General features: G+C 40.8%; 1 protein-coding gene across 1 annotated transcript; it reads left to right on the forward strand.

Moving 5' to 3' along the window:
• Nucleotides 1-930: 930 nt before the first annotated feature.
• Nucleotides 931-1803, forward strand: LOC137560738 (oocyte zinc finger protein XlCOF6-like). Its single transcript, XM_068271889.1, has one exon. The coding sequence runs from the start codon at nucleotides 931-933 to the stop codon at nucleotides 1801-1803; it is 873 nt and encodes a 290-aa protein (XP_068127990.1).
• The last annotated feature ends 14137 nt before the right edge of the window (nucleotides 1804-15940 follow it).

Here is a 15940-nt window from a genome sequence, read left to right on the forward strand (position 1 = left end):
GCCCTGTTCTGTAACCCTAGTCAGCAACGTCCTTTGAACTGGATATATTATGCTGTGTGTTCACAGTATGTCAGGTCAGCAGCCTTGTGACTGTGCTCCCCGCTTGTCTCCTTCTATGTGTGTATTCATACATGCAGGGAGCACAGTCACAAGGCTTCCCACCTACTGCACATGCACAGTGTAGTATGTCCACATCAAAGGGCACTGACCACTGTTAAAGAAAATAATTCCAATTGCCTTTTTTAGAGATGACAATTTTTCTGTGTAATTCTTGCAAATGACGATCTAATAAGCCACATTATGGATTATCTTGTGTTAATTTCAAGTGTCTTAAATGGGATTATCATCTGCAGTGTAGTATTATAATAGACTAGGGATGATCGGAAATGCCAATTACCGCTGCCGATTTACTCCTTCCGCGTATTTCCACATTCCGATGTGGATTTTCCAATAAAAATAAATTTTCACGTTCTCTGATTAACTTATTCATTGTAAGGCTTTTGAAGTTCTGATTGGCTTAAAATTACCAAGTATCAGTAAGTGGAGTTTTGCAAAAAAAAAACACATTATCTGATTGGTTAATTCATTCCGACTTTCTGAGTCTTCTAATTGGCTTAAAATTACCCAATATCGGTAATGCGGATTTTCCGTCAAAATTTTCGCCTAAAATCCGCATTCACTGATTGGTTTATTCATTCTGAGTCTTAAATGTTCACTTTTCCACAGAAATCCGTGTTCCGCATTAGTATTTCCAAGTTCCGCATTCCCATGTGGAAATACGGATTTCCAATCTGAAATGCGGCAATTGTATTTCTGCTGAATCTGAATGAGCAAACCTATAATAGACCATTTTTTGTTTGATACGCTGTCAGAGCTTCTGGTAATATAGCAACAATAACATATAATATATTCAATTGCAGGAGTGAAATGATGAGTCACAGTGGAGACAAGCCGCATCACTGCTCAGAGTGTGAGAAAAGCTTCACTTACCAATCACAGCTTATTAGTCACCAGAGGAGTCACACTGGGGAGATGCCATTTTTCTGCTCAGAGTGTGAGAAAAGTTTCAGTCGAAGGTCACTTCTTAAGTTACACCAGAGGATCCACACCAGAGAGAAGCCATTTTCTTGCTCTGAATGTCAAAAATATTTCAGTCAGAAGGAACACCTCATGGCTCATCAGAGAATTCACACTGGAGTGAAGCCTTTTTCCTGCTCAGAATGTGACACATCTTTCACTGAGAAGTCAAACCTTATAAGGCATCAGATATGTCATACTGGAGTGAAGCCTTTTTCCTGCTCAGAATGTGACAAATCTTTTACTAAGAAGTCATCCCTTATAAGGCATCAGATTAATCATACTGGAGAGAAGAATTTTTCCTGCTTTGAATGTCAGAAATGTTTTGCCACAAAATACGGCCTCATAGAACACCAGAGAATTCACACAGGAGAGAACCTGTTTCCTTGCCCAGAATGTGAAGAACTTTTTACTTTCAAAGCAAGCCTCAAATACCACCAAGTGATTCATACTGGAGTGAAGCTGTTTTCTTGCTCTGAATGTGATAAGTCCTTCAGCACTCAACAAGAATTTAGTATCCATCTCCGCATTCACACTGGAGAAAAACCATATAAATGTAGAGAATGTGAGAAAAGGTTCTCACAGAATTCAACTTTAACTCGCCATCACAGAACTCACACAGGAGAAAAGCCATTTAGTTGTTCAGAATGTGACAAGAGGTTCTCAGTACAGTCAAATCTGAGAAGACATCAGAAGATACATGAGCGAGTGGATGTCAGCCTGTAAACTGTGTTTTAATAAACATGTTGCTGTAGCATCACAGGATTATGATCATTGATAAGTAGAACAGATTTATTAATTGACATGTGATTTGGGGGTTGATGCATGAAGCTGCAGTAATATTTCTGTACACAGACAGTGCACAGCAATATTACCGTTACTGCCGGCAGCAAGTTACCATAAGTTCCATTATTAGTATGACTCGTGGTACTCGTGGAAAACGATAATTGCTACAGTAACAACATTACTAATGCTTATTATTGTAGCAACACCAGCAGTACTTAAGCACCCCAGGTTGTGCTAATAGCAAAACTCGCAGTAACTTGCTGCCAGTAGTAATGCTAACATTACCTGCCTGCATACAGCAATACAACCGCAGCTTCATGCAACCCTCAGAAGCTTGATCCACCATCAGAGATCACAGAACAGGCAGAAAGTATATTGTTTTTGGTGACATATTAAGACAATCACAAATTACGTTAACTGTGATTAGCTGGTACATGGAAACCTGGCCATTTTTTAAAATAGAAATTTACATTATGTGCACAATGGGCTGTAATAATAAGATTCCCATTTAATCTGTGTGTCATGTACTGTTAGGTTTATGATCTGTAACTTGCCCTAAAAAAATCTATCTTTTACTTTGATGGGAAGTGATTCTACATTTTTGTTATTGCTGTATTTGCATGAATCTGTGTTTTGCATTGGGTTTAGATAAATTATGTCAACTTGGAGTTGAAAAACATTTTGAGGCCCTGATTAACTTACGGTGGTGGGATAGTTAGAGTTTTGTATATGTTTTGATCTGATGTATATTTTATCTGCTCATTGATGGAGGTGGTTATGTGATTTAAGTTTGTTTTAATAAAAACATTTTTCTATGCTGAAAATATTGTTTGAATTGTTATTTTATAAGATGTGTCTTCAGTTTGATAAACTAAAGCATTCTCTATTGAACAAAAAACCATGGAGAATGCATTATAAGCGTTCTAGCATATGCACTTGTGCCACAATAACTCAGTATCGATCAGAATCCTGGTCAACACTTTAGTCTGAGTTATTGTGGCACAAGCACATATGCTGGAACTTTTATAAGACAGATTCAGTCCATGGAGCAGGTGAGCATGATTGGAATTGTGTGTGACTCTTGCCAATGAAACTGATACACACAGGGAAAAACAATGGCCTCGATCCATAAACAGCAGTACGATAAAAAAATCTTGTCGGGAAAATACCGCACTTGGTATTTTCCCGGTCTGTGTGCTAATTCATAAAGATTTGCCCAGCTGCCCTTGGAGGTCGGTAAATTACCGCAGCCCATTGAGTGGTAGAGTAGAGCAGTGTCTCGATTCTCTCTTTGCCCTGCAGAAATGACTCACACAGATGGCTCTCTGGCTCTTTTCACTGATGACTCAGACAGATGAGTCACACAGTCTTTCCCTGCATGCTCAAATGATTCACACAGATGGATCTCTCCACTGATGACTCAGACAGATGAGTCACAAAGTCTTTCCCTGCCTGCTCAAATGATTCACACAGACTGATCTCTCCACTGATAACTCAGACAGATGAGTCACACAGTCTTTCCCTGCCTGCTCAAATGATTCACACAGATGGATCTCTCCACTGATGACTCAGACAGATGAGTCACACAGTCTTTCCCTGCCTGCTCAAATGATTCACACAGAGGGCTCTCTGGCTCTCTCCACTGATGACTCAAACAGACTTCGGCTCTCTGCACTTTTGCATTCATCAGAGCTGTCAGAGCTGCCGGTAACGTGTTATCGCCTCACTAGAGGTGGCGGTAACTACCGCCAGGCTTACCGCTTGTTAAAGGCTTTATGAATTGACATTTGCTGACAATTTACTGACATGTGTTGTCGGTAACTACAGCCAAGTTGGTAATTTATCTCCCGGGTCGGTAATGTCAGCTTTTTATGCGGTAACAGCCTTTATGAATTGACATTTTGCTAAGTGGTCGGTAAAGTCTGCTGTTTTCAGCATTACCGCATGAGGTAATGCTTTATGAATCGAGGCCAATGTGCCACTTTTGACACAGAAATCCAGGCAGAAATGAAACACCCAGGAGGTAAATTAAATGCATTATTGCTGCCATTAGACAAGACAAGACAAATAAAGTTCATATTGTGCTTTTCTCCTGATTGAGGCAATAGCAGTGTTAGGGAGACTAGCCCCAGCTCTCCTTACTGAACAGGAAGCCCAAGGTGCTGGCTTACTGAACAAGAAGAGCCAAGATTTAAACCCAGGTTGCTTGTGTTTGGTGGTAATGGTGGTAAGTGTCAGTTCAGTACACTAGCAGATGACTGGGCTGTCAGAGCAGCAGGAGACTACATTGCTAGCTGGCATCATAACCCAGGGCTGGGCAGAGGCAGAGATTAGAGAGGCTCCAGCCTAAGGGTGCAGAGTAGGAGGGGGCACACAACTCATTCAGCTATCATTCCCCTGTTGTGTTTGCAGCAGAGAGAAATAAGAAAATGAGATACATGGCAGTGACTGCATGCCAAATAACTAGAGATTAAGGTGTTGGGGGGGGGAGGCTCTGGGGCACCTCTTAGTCTAATTGCAATCAGTGTGTGACGGCTGGGGTGGGTGGGATGGAGGGGTGCACTTTTATGTCTCAGCCTTGGGTACTGGAGGGCCTTGTCCCAGCTCTGTCATCATGAATATATGACACCCATAAAAGTGTCTTGAAGATGCAGAAATATTAGGCTCAAGGATGGAGGACCTGAGATGGAGCATTAGTCAGTGTGAAGAGTAGCAGTGTGGCGTCAGGCCAGCTATAGCCATGGAGACTGCATTATAAGAGTTCTAGCATATGCACATAACTCAGTACCCATCAGCATCCTGGTCAATACTTTTGTCTGAGTTATTGTGGCTCATATGCTGGAACTTTATATAATACAGATTAAGCCAATTGAGCAGGTAGTTGGAATTGCATGTGACTCTTGCCAGTGAAACTGATACACACAGGGAAAAACAATTTTTCACTTTTGACACAGAAATCAAGGCAGAAATTAAACGCCCAGGAGGTTAAATGAATGCATAGTGTTCTTTTCTAACTGCTGGAATTACACACAGCTCCCCAGTGGGAAAAGGAGGCGGAATTTGTAGCTCTGTGAAGATTCTAATTAATTTGGTTTTATAGAAGGGTGTTGTTTCTCCAAACAAGCTCAGGTGAAGAATATATGCAAAATAAATAGACTCTACAAGCTGGAGAAAAACATTAGTGATTGAATGGATCCTTAGTGAAAATAAACAAGTATTTTGTGTGTGATGCTGTAAAGCTCTCTCTCATTTGTTGTCTGTCATGTTGGCTCTGATTGCCCCTCACTCCAAAACCTTATTAGTAAATTTTACTTGTGTACTCTGTATGAATATTCATTTTCCACATAGTCACCATAGACTATCCTTACATGCATTTCCATAGCATTTGGTATGCTGCATTTCTCTCAGGTGTGACCCCTGCTGCTCTTGTTGCTGGTCATGTTGGCTCTGAAAGCTTTTTGTTCTTAAAGAGTAACTGTTAGCCCCAAAAATGAAATTTAAATCTGTATTGCAATGTTTTATTTACTTTTTAAGTGAGCCAAAAAGGCAATGCAGAAGTTAAAAATCAATCTAATTTTTTTACTATGTAGCCTTTTCCCCAAGCTCCGGACGCAAAGCCGCATATCAGATACTGCTGAGCATGCAGAGCATGCCTATGTCTGCCCTCCCCCCCCCCCCTCTCCCCCCAGGACCAGGTGCCGATATATTCTCACCCCAAACAGCTGACCGCTCTGACACGGAGAGAGAGCGGGAGCACTTCCAGCGCCGCCACCGCAGAGCAGCCGCTGCCGTGCATCTCTCTCCTGCTCGTGATTCTCTCACATGTGACTCGGCGGTGGCTGCTCTGCGGTGGCGGCGCTGGAAGTGCTCCCGCTCTCTCTCCGTGTCAGAGCGGTCAGCTGTTTGGGGTGAGAATATATCGGCACCTGGTCCTGGGGGGGAGAGGGGGGCCGGGCAGACATAGGCATGCTCTGCATGCTCAGCAGTATCTGATATGCGGCTTTGCGTCCGGAGCTTGGGGAAAAGGCTACATAGTAAAAAATTAGATTGATTTTTAACTTCTGCATTTCCTTTTTGGCTCACTTAAAAAGTAAATAAAACATTGCAATAGAGATTTAAATTTCATTTTTTGGGCTAACAGTTACTCTTTAAACATTTTTTATTTAACTAGATTAGTCTAGACTAGACTAGATTAGACTAAGTTTTTTAACTAGTCTTTTTAATAGACTTGTGCTCCTAAACATTGTCAGTAAATTTTACTTGTGTAATCTGCACAGATATTCATTTTACTTTAATTACATAAAGTTCATAATTTAGGTTCAGTATTATTTTATAATGTTAATATTTACGTTTTGAGTATTTATATTGTGCTGACATGTTTATCAGTTCTTTTGACAGTATACAGTCAGGTCTCTAACTGGCTCTGCTGCAGAGATTTTGGTACCAGACATCACAAGGTACCATTAAAGGTGTTTAGTCCTCACGCCTACAGAAATGTGAGGTGTTTTGGAGGCATAAGGGGATTAAATAAAATATTAGAAGGGTTGGAATGTCTTTTTTTTGTTGTTTTGTTTTTTTTAGTTTAGATAATAACTTCAGTAGGGGAAACCTCCGGATGATCCAGAGGCTTCCCCAATCCTCAGCAACCCCTCTGCTGCTGGCCGGGACCTTCCTTATCTTTGCTACTGCATTACCCTCTATGTAAGCATGCAGCCACACTGTGCAGGTGCCAGTGGTTTTGCTCCTGTGCAGCAGCACACAGACACTTGTGCATGGAGAAAAAAGCCATTTATGAGCACCCTGTGCCACTGCGCAGGACTTGGATGTGCTTTGTGCCTGCGCAGTGCGGCCACTTTGCAACTGCATAGTGTGAACACACTTTTTAACTTTTACATGACAATAAAGAATATTCTACTAAATAGCCTGAACAAGGTTTCAACTAAACATACTTAGAATTTAAATTAAATGAAATGTAATGATTTAATTTAAAGAAAACTGATCAGTTGGCCGCATCTTGAAGTTATTTTGCAAAGTTGTATAATATAAAAATGACTCAAACACAAAAGTATCATTAACCTAGAACACAACCTGCATGGATTACCCAGGTAATACAAATAGCATTTTATTATTAGCAGCAATGTAGCTGCATCTAAGTCAGTCTGGTACTAATGATCCATTGCGCCATCAGCAGGAATGCTCTTTTAAAAGTAGTTTTAATTTAAAAAAAGTTAAATAGGATATCATGAAATATTATTAATGAGAGGCAGTCACATTATATCACAGCTAACAAGTTTTCAAAGTAAGAAAGAGAATTTTGTGCTGTGATATATGTGTATTTAATACATTCAGATAATACAAATGTTTTAGTGTCAATAATAGAAAAAAAAAATGAATGAGAATAAACGTTCCATTTAAAAATACGCATATTCACTTCCTATCCTTAAAGGAGTCTATGGAAAACGTGGTGCTATTAAACAATTTGAGAAGATTTGGTTCAGATGGTTGGACGTTCATAAAAATGACCTGACTTAGGTTAATCACCCTGGCGTTCTACACACTATGGATGCCTGGAGAGCGCGTCCAACAGGTTAGACAAACCTGTAACTAAAGCCGGTGCCTTGTCCCAGCCGGATTGCTCCCACGGCTTTAGGAAGTACCCAGAAAGACACAAGAGACGGCACACCACTGGCTGCAAACAATTTTGCTGTATTGGATCAAGTACACTACATGTTACGGATATTACATCCTTCCTCAGGTGTCAAACAGCAAATTAAACATACACCATTATATATCATCAGGAGAGCGACCACACCCGTCATGGCTAGCTCCACCCTCTCCCATAATCACCAATGTCCATCTCCCAAAATAGTCTTTGCGGTCATCTGGCACTCCAACAGGCTACCAATAGTACATAGAAAAAACTGACCGTCATTCAAGCACTTCCAATGATGGACTGCCACTACTCCACCTAAAAATGACATGCAATACATAAATAACATGTATACACTAACAGCATTATACGCACATCTTAGAATTATACAATATACCAACATCTTTTATAGAAAACATTTGAGAGGTAGCCTCTCATTCATACCTCTTGGGGCTACAACATCCAGCATATGTATCCATCTGGATTCTTTTTGTTTTAATACTTTCTCTAAATCACCCCCTCTATTCGATGGATTTAATGCCTCCAGAACACACCATCTCAGCTGTGATGCGTTGTGTCCCATGGCAGCAAAGTGTCTTGCTACTGAAGTGTCATAGCTCTTTCGTTCACCCTCAGCATATTTGCTAATGGCCCTCTTATGCTCCTGTATCCTGGTCCTCACTGCTCTAGTGGTCTCTCCAACGTACATTAGCCCGCACGGGCACTTGAGCCCATAAATGGCCCAAGGTGTAGAACAATAGTGTCTCCCTTTAATGGTGATTTTACGTGAAGTGTGTGGGTGACAAACTACCTCTCCTTTAATGATGCCACTGCATACATTGCAATTGAGACACGGATGTGTCCCTGGTTTACCTGTGCTCACCTCATCACTCCTGGGGGCGGTGTCCATGTGCCTAACACTGTCCTGAATCGTCCTACCCCTCCTGATTGAAAATATGGGCTCCTCTTTGAATAATGCCCCAATCTCTTTATCAGTGCTTAACAGGGGCCAAAATCTACGTATGGACTCTTTAATTAATGTGGTATTTTTCCCCAAATTGGTGACCAATGGTATCCCCTTGGAGCTGCTCTTTCTAGAGGATCCATGTAACAGGCGTTCTATTAAAATCACCAGGGTGGCGGCGCAGCACCATTTTTTGAATTTTTGTTTAAAATCATGTAGCTAGCCTAGCACTAGCTACATGATTCCGCCCTCCCTGCGGCATCTGCGTGTATGGTCCAATCGCCGCCGGCGCGTAAGCCCGTCCGGAAATCCCATTCTGAACGGGATTTCCTTTCGGGCTTCCCCCGTCGCCATGGCGATGATCGTGATGATGTCATCGACGTCATCGATGTCGTGACATCATCGGGAGTCCCGATCCACCCCTCAGCGCTGCCTGGCACTGATTGGCCAGGCTGCGCATGGGGTCTTTGAGGGGGGGCCCTCTTTCGCGTCGGGTAGCGGCGGATCGGCGGCGAGCGGTGGCAATCGAATTCCCCACACAGCTAGCAAAGTGCTAGCTGCGTGTTTTAAAAAAAATAGCAAAATCGGCCCAGCGGGGCCTGAGCGGCGCCCTCCGGCAGTCATTGACGAGCTGAGCTGAGCTCGTCAATACCGCCAAGTTAGTTAACCAGACCCTAATCTGGATTCAGCATATACAGGCTAGCAGGACTCTGTGCTATTTTGTAAATGGGGGTGCTACTCTGCTCCACTGCAATTCGATTTGCAATTGCAAAACATGGCAAATCGAATTGAAAAGAATCGAATCCCGATCGGACATGTTGGATTTAATTGGATTGTAAATAGAGTCATAATTGAATCGTACAAAGAATGGTATCATGTAGATGGGGCTTAATTGTTTTGTTTTGTTGCATATGTTTGTGCTGTCCATAGTATACACTCTGTAGTCAGGAGGAGCTCCACACCAGAAAGAAGATGAGTGTGCCTCGACCTTCACCTCTGCGTCCACTGAGGTGCTCAAAGCATTCAAGTAGTAAAGAGGTCGGCACCACTCCAAGCATCAGGAAAAGCTCTTTTATTGCATCACCATTGTGGCTTAACAATGACAAACGTTGTTTCGGGCTATGCTTGGAGTGGTGCCGACCTCTTTACTACTTGTGTGCTGTCCATATTGGCACCTTTTGTTGTTAAAAATTCAATAACATTTGACTTTAAAAAAAGATATGCATATTAATATGATATTTTTAGGAAGATTTTGAGGAGAATGCTTTCCAAATTTGTGAATTTGGTGCTAAACATATTAAAATGTATGCATAGAACACTGAAACTGTCTGTCCACTACTGACCTATTCATTGTGGTTCCATCTATTGTTATGTTATTGAAGAATCTCCAACTTTGGTCAACTCCTTCCATTTGCCTTTTGTTCATATTGTGGAATGTTAATGAAGTTATCACCTTGCTGGCTGGGGGTTAATTTACATAAAGAGTTCTTGGAACTGTCTTTTAATAATACTGTAAACACACCTTTTGCTGTTAACAAGAAACCCTTTATAACCAATAGAAAAAAACCTCATGCTAGTGAATGGAGAAAAAGAGAATAAAAGATGGGTCAGAACTAAGTTAGGCAGCAGAATACCAGAGACTTACCAGGAATAAGGAGTCCCTATACTACATCCTACCAGGTAACTACGACCATTCTGATTTACTCAGTTGCAATATTAGTCTAAACACATTGTAGTTAGGATTGTATTGTATTATTTTGCTTTCTTTAGTTTGTATTTTTAACAGTTGCTGTTTATGTCAATTTTGTTTGTTGATTTTAAAATAAAGTGTAAATAATGTTATTGTGCATAAAAAGAGTCTGAATAAATCACACAGGTAAAATAATTGATTAACAAACTAAGTATAATAAAAGGGTTGTATAGTTTAACAGAGTTCAGTAACCAGTCATAATTTGAATTGCAGGTCAGTTACAAGGTAAAATGAATGTATTCATTTATTGCATTAATGCTGGGAATACACCATAAGTTTTTTCAGCAGAAAGATGGTTTGATAGAAATCTTCCGACATGATCGATCTTATTTTCAATTGTTTTTCTGATCGATTTCTTATAGAAATTAATGGAAATTGATAAGAAAAGATAAGAACATGGATCGTAAAATCGATTGAAAATAAGATCGGACAGTAAATCGACTGAAAAATGTAATTGTGTATTGCCAACATAATATCAGTGCATTGCTACCCTGATCATCTCTACGTAGACAATGTAATATTTTAAAATAGTGGTAAAACATATTTTGGAGGGCAATAGTCAAATAAGGACTAAAGACTGAGGGTTGAGAATGAGTGGCCATGTGGTACATTAATCAGAGTCATCTCAGGGTAAGTGGTATGAGGAATAGTGGCATGAACCAGTAACAAAGCACCGCCTGGGAAGGACCTACACAAAGATGCCAACAAGCCTGCTTTTTCATGGCACACGATTCTGGCAGCTGGACAGTGCACTTTGCATATAAGTAAAAGAGGATTGTGTTCCTTTTCGCAAATTCCTTTTGTAAATGATGATCTAATAAGCCACATTATGGATTATCATGTGCTAGTTCCAATTGTCTTAAAAGGGATTATCGTTTGAAGTATAGTTTTCTAATAGACTAGAGATGATCGGAAATGCTGATTACTGCTACTGATTTACTCCTTTCATGTCTTTCCACATTCCACCAAAAATAAATGGTCACGTTCTCTGATTAACTTATTCATTGTAAGTCTTCTGAAGTTCTGAATGGCTTGAAATTACCAAATATCGGTAAGTGGAGTTCCGGCGAAAAAAGGCATTATCTGATTGGCTAATTCATTCCGACTTTCTGAGTCTTCTGATTGGCTTAACATTACCCAGTATTGGTAATGTGCATTTTCCGCCAAAATGTTTGCCTAAAATCCACATTCACTGATTGGTTTATTAATTCTGAGTCTTCTGATTGTCTTAAAATTACTGCATATCATTAAGCGTAATTTCCACATAAGTTTTCACATTTACGCAAAAATCTGCTTCCGCATTATTATTTCCAAGTACCAAATTCCGATGTGGACATACAGATTTCCAATCTGAAATGCGTCAATTGCATTTTAGTGGAATCTGAATAAGCATCCCTATAATAGACCATTTGTTTTGTTTGATACGCTGTCAGAGCTTCTGGTAATATAGCAACAATAACATATAATATATTCAATTGCAGGAGCAAAAAGTATCTCCAGCAGCCGATGATGAGTCACAGAGGAGACAAGCCGCATTACTGCTCAGAGTGTGAGAAAAGCTTCACTTACCCATGAAGACACACACAAATGGGCAAGCACCATCTACTCAACCATAAATATGGGTAAATACCAGAGTGTGCAGTGTGCAGAAGGGAACCAAAAGCAAGTACTGTACAAACAAAAGAAAAAGTAGTTCCCTAAAAACCGCACCACTCAATTCAATAATGAATAATAAACCAACTTTATTCAGTATACAAGGAATTAAAACACTAAAAACAATAGATCATGGGGCACATGATAATAGAATGAATGTAGTCAAAAATCCACAATGCCAGCAAGTATATCGCAATAAATACACATATATATAAATTATATATGAAAAATAAAAATAATAATAAATATCAAAAAACCCCTGACAAGCTGTCAGCCGATGCATGCAAAGAGGTAAAGTGCATAGTGCAAAGATGAGGAGGAACAGAGTAATCAACCCTCCAATGAAAATGTGGGATCAATAACCATAAGAACAAACAGATACAGAAGTCAGTGAGGTGCTAATAGTGGAGAAAGGATATAGGGCTGTATGCAGATGGTGAGAAACAGATAAGGGCTGTATGCTAATAGTGTGGCATGGAGAAAGGCTGTAGCTTACCAGGTAGGAGAGAGAGAGCAGGCAAGGGAAAGGGGTGCCCCACGCACGCCGTCGCGATTCGCTGCCTCCAATGCGCAGCTTCGACTGGGCTGAAGGACCTACATTAGTGGCCGGCTTTTTAATGCAGGACCTATGTGGGCGGGGACAGGAAAAGTCCTATACTAGAATGTTGTGTGCGCGGCCGCGCACTAGGAGGAACCCGGAAGTAGCGTCAATTGACGCTACCCCGATTCCTCCAAAAGCCCTCAAGGATTATGGGAAATATAGTGCCGGCGAATGATGAGGAAGTTACTGAGCGGGGATAGTAAAGAAATAGTTTAGGGGTGGTTAGCCCCATCAGAAACCATAGGAAAAGATCCCTAATATGAGTACAAAGAAAACACACATGTAGATAAATGAACTCAATATGCTTAATAATTACACATCGTCAGAAAACACATAGAATAAGCTGAGCCAATCACAACAGTTATGTACATAATCACATGTTGCCATCTAGTGGTCAACTACATATTGCTGCAAATACAGTTATATAAACAGGCAATTAGCCCTGCCACATGAATGAACCTAATAACAAAAAAATAAAATAAAATAAAATAAAATAAGGAAAGCACACACAGGGAGCTCTATCCAGAACCTCAGAGAGGCAAGAAGATGTACTGTAGTCCATTCCCGTCCATCCAGGTTAGTTAAAATAAGTAATGCAAGTATTTATAGAGCATCCAGATTCCAGAAATACTACAAGAGAAAAGTATATATTAATATATATCCTGCATAAAAATATCAGGTAACAATGGAACCCATCATGAAAAGCAGCCCGTATAGCCAAAACGCCAAGGAACCAAGAAAACATCCTGTGTTAGGTAGGAAGATCCCCCAAATGACATGCGGACCAGTGCATAAATTAAAAAATGAATGATGAAAAATGGAACTACTCACGAATTCCAAAACCGTACGATTGAGACCTCAAAAATGGGTAAAACAAGCAGATCAGTGGCAAGAGGGAGAAAACACACAGCAAAAGGGAGAGTGGTGCTATAAATATGATTCAGACCAATACACCCACTCACCAAGGATGTCATAGGTCAAATCAGTTGTTAATGTAAAAAACCCAAAAAGGAAAAATCCTCATTGAGACCTACCGGTGATTTTGAGCCCAGGTCGAAGATCCACCTTGTCTCGTGTCTCAATAGTGACGTGACGATATTGCCGCCCCTAGGAGACATAAACACACGTTTTAAACCACATACTGTCCAACCAGTAGTCAAACCCCCATGTACTTTTAAAGCGTGGTCTGCCACTGGAGTAAGTGGTTTCCCCTCTATGAAGTCCCTCTCCGCCAAACGAATGGTTGAGAGGTGCTTCTGAATATGTGTTTTTAATTTATTTTTGGTTTGACCAACGTAATACAAGTCACATGGGCACCTCAACAAATATATCACTGCTTCTGTCTGGCAGTTGATACACTCCTCAATACGATGTGTTTTTAGTGTTTTAGGGCTGACTACTTCCTTAGTAGGTCTCATCAAAGGACAAATACTACATCGTCCACAGGGAAAACTTCCCTTGGTTTCCAAACGTGTGCTTGGGTGCTGCTGGAAGTGGCTCCTACATAGATGATCCTTGAGTGTGGGTGCTTTTTTAGCTGTTAAGGCCGGTCTGGTTGTAATAAACTTCCCCAAAACTGGGTCGGTATGTAGAATTGGCCAATGTTTTGCCAAAATACATCTTAAGTCATCCCACCTGGTGTTGTATGGGGTGCAAAGCCTTACCATAGAATTGGTCTGCTTTCTCTTAGCATATAGGAGTTCCTCCCATCTGGAGTGCTTCGCTCTCTGATACGCCTGCTTGACCGTCCGTTTGGGGTATCCCCTCTGCAGGAACCTCATCTCCAAATACTTAGCTTCTCACTCAAATTCCTGCTCCTCAGAACAGTTCCTTCGAACCCGCAGGAACTGTCCAGTAGGGATATTGTTCTTTAGCTGCTTAGTATGAAAAGATCCATAGTGTAGTAAAGAGTTAACTGCAGTAGCTTTTCGGAAAAGGGTACTTCCTATTTGTCCATTGTCTGAAAAATAAAGATGTAAATCCAGAAAATCCACAGAGACAGGTGAGATCTTAGATGTTAAAACAATATTCATATTGTTCTGCCCCAATTCCTGAATGAATTCCTGTGCCATTGTCACGGAGCCCTCCCAAAGGATCAGAATGTCATCTATAAAACGGTACCACCCCAAGATGTTAGGGTGGTACAGTTCTAACGAGGGACCCCATACTATTTCCCGTTCCCACCACCCAAGAAAGAGATTGGCGATGGCGGGGGCACACTTTGCGCCGATGGAAACACCATGGGTCTGTAAAAAGAACTGTCCATCAAAAACAAAGAAATTGTGGGCCAAAATAAATTTCAGAAGATTAATCAGAAACGAATTAAAGTCCGCTCTACCTGTTGTAGTCGTAGACAGGAAATAATGGACCGCTCGACACGCATCATCATGTTGAATATTCGTGTAAAGTGATTCTACATCGAGCGAGATAAAACAAGTACCTGTTGGAACAGAAACGTGATTAAGTTTCGTAATCAAATCCAAAGAATCACGGACATACGAGTCCAAAGTAACGACATGTTCCTGCAAAAAAAAGTCTAAAAAACTGCACCCCTTCTCAATGAGGCTACCAATCCCCAAAACAATAGGGCGGCCAGGTGGACACACTAAATTCTTGTGGACCTTCGGTAAAAGATAAAATGTTGAAGTAATTGGTTCTTTGACCGTAAGGAAACCCTTTTCCTTTTGTGAGATTAGGCCCCTCTCTCTAGCCTCATCTAAGAGATGGTTCAGTTCTGTGTTAAAGTGAACGGTCGGATTGCCAGGAAGGCGTTTGTAAAATCTTCTATCTCCTAATTGTCTCTTGACCTCCTTCAGGTATTCACTAGTCGGCCACAGCACAATGTTCCCACCTTTGTCCGCCTCACGGATCACAAAGTCATCCCTGATAGCAAGTTCAGAAATGGCTGCGTTCTCTTCCATAGTCAAATTAGACATGTAGGGGCGTCGTGAGGTTAAACTCTCTATGTCCTGAACAACCAGGTCAAAAAATATTTTTATCGGTGGAAAAAGAGACAAATTAGGTAGAAAAGTAGATCTTGATCTAAACATACCTCTTATGGTCTTCTCTCCATCAGATCCCATATTGTTCTCATTCTCATTCAGCAAGTCCATGAGGTCCTCAAACACCTGTCTGTCATTCTCATCAGGAAGGTCGACAATCTGCTGTGTTCGCACATCCAATTCACTATTCTCGTGATGATATAAACGTTTCAGAGCCAATCTTCGACAAAACAAATAAACATCTTTAACCACTTCAAAGACGTCCATATTCTTGGTTGGGGAAAAATTAAGGCCTTTCTGTAAAACACTCAGTTGGGCAGGACTGGGCTGATAGTCTGTTAAGTTAATGACCTGAAGTGTATTTATCTCCTCAATTCTCCTGGGCTCACATTCAGCTTTCTCCTCTTGTTGGTAATTTATATATATGTGTATTTATTGCGATATACACATATACACA

Source organism: Hyperolius riggenbachi, chromosome 3, assembly GCF_040937935.1.
Source record: "Hyperolius riggenbachi isolate aHypRig1 chromosome 3, aHypRig1.pri, whole genome shotgun sequence".
NCBI classification, from domain to species: domain Eukaryota; kingdom Metazoa; phylum Chordata; class Amphibia; order Anura; family Hyperoliidae; genus Hyperolius; species Hyperolius riggenbachi.